At 44.7% G+C, this 10223-nt stretch overlaps 1 protein-coding gene across 4 annotated transcripts in view; it reads right to left on the bottom strand.

Moving 5' to 3' along the window:
* Positions 1-3163: 3163 nt before the first annotated feature.
* Positions 3164-10223, bottom strand: part of Usp13 (ubiquitin specific peptidase 13) — a 121081-nt gene continuing 114021 nt past the window's right edge. For all 4 annotated transcript variants that reach the window (XM_031376583.1, XM_031376582.1, XM_031376585.1 and 1 more), the window contains 2 exons: positions 9557-9641; positions 3164-8123 (listed from right to left, as the gene is read on the bottom strand). In XM_031376583.1, the coding sequence (XP_031232443.1) occupies positions 8030-8123; positions 9557-9641 (179 nt within the window). In that variant the 3' untranslated portion in view covers positions 3164-8029. The remainder of the gene's footprint in view (positions 8124-9556; positions 9642-10223) is intronic.

The raw sequence follows: 10223 nt of genomic DNA, 5'->3' as shown, positions 1-10223 counted from the left end.
GGAGGAACTAGAGAAAGGACCCAAGGATCTGAAGTAGTTTGAAGCCCCTTAGGAGGAACAGCAAGATGAACTAACTAGTACCCTCAGAGATCCCAGGGACTAAACCACCAACCAAAGAGTACACATGGTGGGACTCATGGCTCCAGTAGCATATGTAGCAGAGGATGGCCTAGTCGGCTATCAATGGGAGGAGAGGCCCTTGGCCCTATGTAGGCTCTATGCCCCAGTGTAGGGGAATACCAGGGCCAGGAAGTGGGAGCGGGTGGGTTGGTAGCAGGGGGAGGGGGAGGGAATAGGTTTTTTTTTTCCAGAGGGGAAACCAAGAATGGGGAGAACATTTGAAATATAAATAAAGAAAATATCTAATAAAAAAAGAAAATAATGTCTTCAAGACTTATGATGGCAAAGGTCTGAACTGATGACTCTGCCCTCATAAAATATTAAGAACTGATGCCAATTAAACTAATTTCATTCAAATAGAAAACATACAGTAATTTTAAGTTAGTTAAATGACACAAACATTTCATATCTCCTCTTATTTCCAATCTCCCAGGTGTCCCCAGGCACTGTGTCTCACTTCATGATACAGGGCGTGGGCTTTGTTTCTATCTCAGAGAAAGATAAATCTGGGGAGAGAGGGAGCCACCTGTCAGTGTCCTCACCTTCCTCCCATGTCCCCATTTCTATGGCTCTGTTTACACCAACCCCCATGCTGGCATAAGACCCCATCCCATTCACCTGCTCACACACATGAACCTGCACCTCTCCCATGTCTTCTGCATCAGCCTCCAAAGCTGGTTTGCTATTTGTCCACCTGCTTCCTCACATTTAAAAACAAATCTTCTCTTGAACCAGTGCTTATGTACACCCCACCCACTTCTCCTCTCCTGGGAGCAAAAAATCCTGGTTTCCTGGTTTAAAATTTGCAATGCCTTTCCACATATCTCTCCTCTGTCCTTGCTTTTCTATCATCCAGCCTAAACAAAAGACAGTCTTAAACTTCCATCAGAAGGGTCGATGGATGCTCCATGAAGATCCTTAATGCTCTAGGCTCTGGAGTCTCACAGCCCACCTGCAGGACAGCTGGTCCCGCTGGCTCTATCAGGCTCACTGCCATCTACCCAGTCCTGAGGAGAATCCAGTGATTTTATGACAGCGCAGACAGGCCACCACTGGGGGCTTCCACACCAGTTCCCCCAAACACCCACCTGATGAGTCTCCTGCTTGCAGGTCCTGGCTTCGATCTCGTCTCAGCAATGCTGTGCCATCCCTGGGTAACTTACTTATCAGAACCAGCCTCCGTGTCCTGTTCCGTGCTCCTATGGCACCATCTGTTCACACCTCACAGAACATTACTGATTTTGTACATTTAGTACCTGGTGTTGCTAGGAAACTAACTCAACAAGGGCAAGGTGCATGTCTACTTTGTTTACAGACATGGTGTAAGCAAAACAACACATAGGACACAGTAGATACTTGTTTATTGTGTGATGAGCCAGGATTCAGAGATTCACAAGTCAGCTGGCCGAATGAAAGTCTCCAGGAAAGTTTGTTTGGAAAGAAGTCATTAATGGTGGTAAACCATGTAGTTTAAAAACACTCTGGACCAAAACAAGGGCTCAAAACCTTCCATAGCCTTCAAGAACCATTTGTGCCAATGTGGTGATATAAAAATGTCCTGTGTCCACCAAATTCTCACATGCTCTTCATACCTTATATAATGAATCATTGTACCCATTGAACAGAGGACAAGATCAAGCCACATGAAATTCAAGAAGGGAAAGGGATCTGATGTTGATCCCGGGTGCCCCATTCCTGACATTCTACCTCCCTACCACTCATCCGAAGAAGCAAATTTCACCTTTTCCTATTGTATTTTCCTACTATGAGTGAAGTCTGTCCTTGAACACCTTTGGGAAGCTGAGCTGAAGGCTCATGAGCTTGTAGCTGAATGATGGGTGTGGCAGGCTCTCCTGTTAGACATGTACGATAAAGCAGTAGCGGCTAGCTTGCAGGCATTTTTCTCTGAACCCAAAATAATATCTCAGTATGCCAACCACTCCCCTCCCATAACTGGTCCCTTTCATCAAAACTACGGCTGACACTGTAGTCAGGCAATGATTGGGATTTTCAAAATACATAGGCTCATTTTTTTAAAAACCTTTGAACAGCAGAGAGATGTATTTTCAAACAATAAGTAGCATGCCCTGTGTGCTAAGCAAAATAATGTGCCTATCCCAAAGACATTACTAACGCCTACACTCTATCCCTGTGCATTATGAATGTGGTGTCTGGTACAACCAAAAGATCTTTGTAAATGTGACCAAATGAAAGATCTTTGCTTATTTGCACAGGTTCTCTTGTAACCCAGGCTGAACTCTAACCACTTACATTGCTGAGGATGCTGATCTCCTCCTGATTCTCCTGTTTCTAGCTCCCAGAGGTCAAGGCCACAGGAGTATACTGAGGTTTAAGGACTTTTGAGATGAGAGTGGTCTGGATTACCAGAGTGAGTCAATGCAATATCAGGAGACTTATAAGAGAGAGGGAAGCAATCCATTAAAAGGAGACGAGAACATTCCTGATATCAAAGCTGTCAGGATGCTGACAGCTTTAAAATAAAAATAAAAAAAGGAAAAGAAAAAAGAAAGGAAGGAAGGAAGGAAAGAAGAAAGGAAGGAAGAAGGGAAGGAAGGAAGGAAGGAGGGAAGGAAGACAAACAGACTTAATACTGTTCTGGAAACCATAATAAATAAATTCTTCCTGTCCTGTGGTTTTAGCCTAAATAGAACAGGTGAGTGGATGCGTTGTTTAAACCAAGTCTGTGGCAATCTGGTAATAGGGAACTTTTACACAATAGAAACATAGTGTCAGATATGCCAAATCACTGATGTAATATGTTCATTCTGCTATTACCACTGGAGGGCCAGGACCACAGAGCTCTCTGTGTGGCTGGATATCCAACAGGGAAAATCCAGATGTCAGGTTCCTGGACCCCCACCATTCCAACCCTCCTTCAAGGTACTGACATCTGCTGGGGACAAAGAGCCAGGTCATATCAACAAGCCATGGCCAAAGACAGAATCAGGCATGGTCTTGAGTTCCCAGTTCTCCTGTGGCATTTTTCAAATGAAAAAACAGACAAGAGCCATAAAGGGACCTGAGTTTGTGAGAATAGCTTTTAATTTAAAACTATCAAAGCAATAAATTATCCATCTCTTTTCATTACAAGCAAGTAGTCTCCCAAACACTTGAAGTAGTTTCCACACCAAATGTGACTAGTGCAAATTAAATAAATACCAAGTCTTCCAGCAACCAGCAGTAACACTACTGGGCAGGTGGGCACAGGTCAGGCTCAGCCTCTGTGCAAGCGGAGGAGCTGAGATTCACACAGCCTTTCCACATACCCAGTAGGGAACAGAATTCAGGACACGAGGAGGGGAACCCCAAGAGAATGTTGCCTGAAATGAAAACAGTATGCCCAAACCCTTGCCCCAGCTAACATCCACAGCATCCTGAGGATGCTGGGAAAACAGGTGCTAATCCACAGGGCAGCTCCAGAGCCAGGCTGAGGAAGGCCACTGGGGGGCGCACTGCTTTTGCATCTAAATTGGGGGAATGGATTTTTTTTTTTTTTTAAAAGCAGAAGAGTCCCAGAAACTAACTACAAGACTCTTCTTGAAGTTTCCGGGCTTCAAGTTCCCTGTGCTTCATGTGCTCCATCTGTGCTGCTCTGATTTTGGAGCCTCTGCAGGTTCCTGTCTTACCATGGGATATCACTGCCGACTTCTCAGTGCAGAACAGTCATGGGAGGGCCTTAGCCATACCTCTAAATTGTTCAGTACCCCTGCCAAGAACAGGTGACAGTGGAAATTTTCATATTAAATGACCATCACATGTAATCAATCATCCCACCATCATTTGCAGTAGTCATGCTGCTTGTTGAAGCTCTCAAATTCTAGTGCGCATTTTATGGATATGGAACAATCTGAGTATGGACTGACAAAATCCCCCCCCACACACAGGAGGGCTGTAGAACCTCCCACCAGCTATAAGGGTGTTGATTAATTATAGAGCAGGTGTGCTAATTAGGTTTGTTTGCTTGCTTTGTTTGACTCAAGCTAAGATCTTCTGAAAGAGGGAACCTCAACTGAGGAAAGGCTTCCATTAAGATTAGCCTGTGGGTAAGCCTATGGGGAATTTCCTTGATTAATGATTGGTAGGGGAGGGCCCAGCCCAGTGTGGGTAATCCTGGAAAGCAGGCTGAGAGAGCAGTGGGGAACAAGCCAGTAAGAAGCACTCCTCTGCCTCAGTTCTTGCCTTCAGATTCTTGCCTTGAGTTCCTGCCCTGACTTCCCATCCTAGTGGAGTGTTAAATTATAAGAAACTTCCCTTCCCTCCCCAGGTTGTTTTTAGCCATGGTCTTTGTTACACCAATGAAAAGCAAATCAGAACAGTAGGGAATCCTGGTGGCATGGGGTAGGTGGTCCTAGCCACCAGCTTCTAGCACCTAGCACCAGCACAAACCTTGTTCTGTCCCCTGGGATATTGACCTAACAGGTAGAAGCACATTATTTCTAATGCCATCTCTGTTCTTCCCACCTCTCCTAGCAATCCCACAGACTCTAAAGACCTGTGATAAGATCCAGTAGCCATGGCATCTAAACACCATTTCTAGGACAGACAGCTTTGGCATCACGTATCTGGGGATCGGGGCTAGTAACAGTGGAATCGGGATTTTAAAATACTGTGTGTGTTTGAGTGAGCTGAGAGGTGTTCTGAGACGTTTCCAAGAGGGTGTCATAAATGGATTGCTGCTTTTGTTTGGAGGGGGTGGCAGGAGACTCATAGACTGAAAAGTTTTGAGTTCGGGAGTGGGGGAAATAAGATTACAAAAGAAAATAGATTAGGAAGAGAACTGGGATGTGGACCAATGATGTTGGGAATCTACAAGCTAGAATAACTGCAGACTCATACTCGGAAACTTCTAAGCGACTGCCACAGTTCATGTCTGATTCTGGTTGGAACCACAAGAAAAGAAACACAAAATGTGGTGGCCAGACAGAAGGAGAATTCACAGACTATCTGGTCTAACCTCCCGGTCCAGAGACAAGGGCCCAGCAGTAGAAAGACTTGGGCATGTCAAACTGAGATGCTGTCAGGACATAAGCACACGTTTAAGTCTGTAGCTGAGGTAACGGGAGCCCAAAGAGATGCAGGGGGAGTGGCAGGCACATTCTCTGTAGGTTTGGTAAAACAGGCTAGTCAAATGAAAATACTGAAGCAACATTGATATAAAATGTCATTAAAATATGATTCTTCCCAGATTCTTCTCATTTAGAAGAAAAAGAAAATCTGTACCAAACTGGATTTCTGACTAGTTATTTGGGTATTTCGACCAAGGGACGAAACAGATCCATTTCCCAAAGACATATTGGGAGTCTACACAAATGAATATCAAAAGATATTTACAGGAAGAAAGCATTGTCCTCTACACAGAGGCTTACACATGGAGAGAGTCACACAGTCACGCCACATCTCACAGAAGACTCCTAGCAGGGGGGTCAGCAGACACAGCCCACACTGTTCCAGTTGCGGCCACATGTATCCAGTCTACACACATGTGTAAGATAAGTGGTATATCTCACTGGTACTCCAGAGCAGCTTAGTTTGCATATACCAGGAGACACATGCAAGCACATTTGTAATGAGAAAGCAAGGCACTGCCTACATCAGTGCATCCAGCTCCTGATCTGAATGAACAGCACACATACAAAATCTTGCCGGGAAGAGCCCTTGTGTTTGTGAGGCAGGGAAGAGGCAGCCATTATATACTTTTTCCAAGTATGTCTTGGCATTGGAAGGGTTACTTTGCTTCTTCTACCTAATGAAATAAAATGGTTTATAGCCTAAAATCTTTAATGTGGATTTTACAACATCGAGTTTGCAAAGTTTTATAAAATCTTTTATTTTGTTCAAAATATACATGCTATCTTTGACCACATTTGAATTCAAACCTCCTGAGATGCCCCTACCCACATGAAAGGCCTTCACTTTGTAACACTACAAACCAGCCACTGAAGGCCTAAGTTCAGTCATTATCCTATAATACGTGGCCCTATACAGACTGCGTTTTGTAAGGCTGCTTAGTGTGGGAATTTCCACTTCGGGGGTAGGGGCACTGGTCAGGGACACACACAACAGAGACTTAGGATCTCGGAGCCAAGCCTCAAAGGTGCATCAGTGGGACACTGTCAGAGAGAATTACAGCATCATGAGCTCCCTCCTGTCATGTCATTTATTCTCAAATGGAAAAAAAACATTGTCAAAGTCAAGAAGGCAGGAGTGCACTCTAATGGAGCCTACCACATTCCACCTTCTGTTCTGTGAAGGTTCTTCAGAATTGATCAAAGCCTGTTAGAAGGAGGGGGGTTGTCACCTGACCACCATGCAGATGAGGAAAGTGAGGCACAGATGAAAGGAAGGACTGGCCCATAGCCAACGAGAGACAGCACCCAGATGCACCCAGGCCTCTGGCCCCAGGTCCACAGCCCAGGCTTACATGGGATCTTCCTTGAGACAGACCCCTGGGTTTGAACTCTGATTGTTCAGACTCATCCCAGCCCAACCCGATATGCCTCTGCTCTATTCAGCCCGTTCTGTTCCACTTCCTCATTTTTCTGCAATTTCTAAAGAGAGCAATCCAACAAGTACACATCAAGCAGACAGCAATAAATCCTTTTCCATTTGATCAATAATCTGAACCAGAAACTCCAGAGGCTGGAATTTGATGAAAAGTAGTAACAAAATTACAGAGAGCTCTCGTTCCTCTCCACTGCACATCCACAGCTCTGCTTTGCTCTCAGGCCACAGCTAGGACACTGAAATGACCAGGTGGGAAGACTGGCTTTACAGCTGTGACAGAAACGTCTCTGCAGCTCACATCCTTAAAGTGCTCCAGGTTGCACCACGGACCACAGCAGATAGGCAGTGAGAGCATTGGGAAAACTGGCCCCAGACAAGTGGAGATGTAAAAATGTAAGAAATTTTAGAGACCAGAAAATCAGACAAACCATGGGCATTTAACATGATCCCAGGGAGTAAGCATGAGCCAGTTATTTAACTAAGCTTTGAGGGAATGCACTGCTGAGGAAGAGATCCCATCTGCCCTTGGCAAAGCACAGTGTGACAAGACTTAGGCACCTAGCATTGATGTCAAATGACATAGACCCACATGAATGCCAGACAGCACTTCGAGGCCACAGCTCAGCTCTCTGTACTCTTTAAAATCGAAGTGGGAAACTCATTTTTAAACAACTGTTCCTGAGATATAATTTTTAAAGGTGTTTGCCTGCCTTTTCCAAATATGCTTAACAGCCACTATTTAGCCTTTAAACACCAATCCATCAGATCTCCAGTGGACCGCAAAGGTCTCACACACACACACACACACACACACACACACACACACACACACACACACACTCATACAGTGTAATATAAAGTTTGATGTGACTTAAATTAAAAATAGCTTCCACTGCAGATGTCCTAGTACACATAGCTAGGTCAGAAACTTACTGTGGGAAATGAAGACACAGTGCCACCAATAAAAGCCAGTCCAGGTTTTGATTTCCTGTATGGAAAATTTTAAAAGTGGGCATTTTCCTCACTGTAGAGGGCCTCTCACTAGTGACCCCCAAAGCAGAAGAGAGAGAAAGACAGTGCCTATCTGATGGGCTGGTGGCCAATGTCTTTGCTTCCATCACCCTCTCCCTGAACAGTCACAAAATCCCCTATGACAGAATATTGCAGCCAATAGGAGTTTCTCCCCAGCTCTTCTCCAGAAGGCGTTGTGACCATGCTCTTGAAAGAAGCAATAAATATCCACGTCGTCCTCCGCATCTGGCTGTCCCAACTTTTTTCCTTTAGTTTTCCTTTTTCCTTTTCTTTTTTTTTTTTTATTTTTTTCTTTTTCTTTTTTGGCAAATTAAAAAGGTGTATGGCTTCTTCTCGCCAATTCTTGTGAGGTTTAGCTTGGTATCCTGCGGTAAAAGTACATATAACCCAGGTCTTTAGGGGGCCTTTCTGAGGCACAAACTTTATGGTCATTGTAGATCACCCATCTGAAAACAAAGACAGAAGTCTGTGTCGATTTGTGTCAGCAATTGCCTGGTGGCAGGAAGAAGAATCTCCAACAACTAAGGTGCTTTAATGCAACCACGGCCAAAACATGGCATAAAAGGAACAGAATTTTAGTAAAGAATCCCACCCCCAAGACAGTGTTTATGACCCCAGGATAGCCTCAAACTCCATAAGTAGCACAGGATGTCCTTGAACTGTACACCACTAGCTGACTAGTTAACTAGCTAACCTAAGCCCCACTGTTTGTATTTGCTAAACAGTTGAGAATACAACACGTCAGGCACATGTGCATGCCTGTAACTCTAGTACTTAGGAGGCCAAGGCAGGAGGACCTCAAGTTAAAGGCCAGCTAAGACTACAAAACAGGTTCTAAGCTAGCCTGAGCTACATAGAGACTCTGGTTTAAAAAACAAAGGTGGGGAAGTACACCCCTTCAACCCACTATGAGAGGCTGGCATGGTGGCACTCACCTTTAATCCTATCCAGCACTACAGAGGAAAAGGCAGTGGATATGAGTTCAAGACCAGCCTGCTCTACATAGTGAATTCCAGGCCAGCCAAGGTCTACATAATGAGTCCCTGTCTCGAAACAAAGCAAAGCAAAACAAAGCAAAGCAATGTGAGAACCAGAAATAACATAAAAAATACATGTTGTGGATCACTGTTTGTATCTTCTGCTCCCTCGGAAGGTGCCCTGAGGAGGAGTAGACAATACACTCAGGTAGGTCAGGTGAGATCTTAATTGGTCAGACAAGCCTAGAGCCTATGATTGGGCCATGGAAGGAAAAGGCAGAGTTGAAAGTTTTAGAAAAGGGAGGGAAGGAGGAGAAGAGAAAAGGAGAGACAGAGGACAGATGGAGGAAGAAGATGGAGCAGAACCACGTGGCCTGGAGGAACTGCAAGTCGCTAGGGATTTCATAGCTGAGCAATTGAGTAGTGAAATGGTGTATCTGTCCAATCTAAGTATGCACCTTGTAATTACATTATTGAGTTGTGTATTCTTTGCATGGGCATTTTGGGGTTGGAGATTTACCATTATAAATCTGGCAGGTATATTATAAGTCTCTAGAGTTTTCATTTCATGGGGCTAAGGGGAGCTGAGTGAGCAGCAGTTGGCATTCTGCAGGCCAGCCACAGGAGGGTAGATGTCCTGGGAAGTATAGATTCAGACATTTAAGGAGAAACTGGTTTGGTCAGCTTAGCAAGCAGAGACCTAGAGAACACGCTTGGGAGTGGGTTTTTTACCAGAGCAGCTTGGCACCAAGCTAACAGCATGGGCTGGGCATGACCACTGGCCATTGCAATAGCTGGATTTAGCATGGGTTCTTTTTAAAACTACATGCAAAAGTACAATTAGTAGAATGGCTAAGCCCAGAAGAAGCCCAACACAACACCTATCCACTAAAAAGACTTACCGTCCCTCCTTTTTGATATGGCAAACATAATGGCCACTCATTGTAGATGTTCCCATGTGACTGATGAATGCAAACAACTCGTACACTAGGGAAAAGAAAATAATTCAGTTACAAGGCAGCAGTCAGGAATCCAGTATGCTTCTAAACAGAACCTGGGGCCAACAGGAGACAGGCTATGTAGATTCATAGTCCAAGTCTAACCTTGCTGTGTTGATCACACACAGTCGAGCACACACACATATACACACACAGCATTGCACATGCATGCATGCCCATACACACTCTTATATGCACACTCTCACACACATTCACACACACACATTCAGAGATACACACATACACATTGACATAGCATTCTACCAGCAAGCAAGAATAGACTATCAAAGTACAGCAAGCACTGCTGACACTAAACTTAGATGTACTCCTGAGTCTGCATCAAGCTTGCAGATCTGAAAGACGCATGAGGGTGGAAAGTTGTTTTACTTTTCTGAGCTTGTTTCTATCACTAAGCTTGAATAAAACAGAAAGAGGGGAAGGAAAAGCAGGAAGGGGAAGGAGAGGGGTTTGAGAAGAGGAAAGAGAAGGAGGGCTGAAGGGGAGGGGCAGGAGAGGGAAGAGAAGGAGGGCTGAAGGGGAGAGGGCAGGAGAGGGAAGAAAGGAGGGCTGA

This window comes from Mastomys coucha, unplaced genomic scaffold, assembly GCF_008632895.1.
Source record: "Mastomys coucha isolate ucsf_1 unplaced genomic scaffold, UCSF_Mcou_1 pScaffold17, whole genome shotgun sequence".
Taxonomy (NCBI): domain Eukaryota; kingdom Metazoa; phylum Chordata; class Mammalia; order Rodentia; family Muridae; genus Mastomys; species Mastomys coucha.
This window is presented reverse-complemented; position numbering and strand designations above follow the sequence as displayed.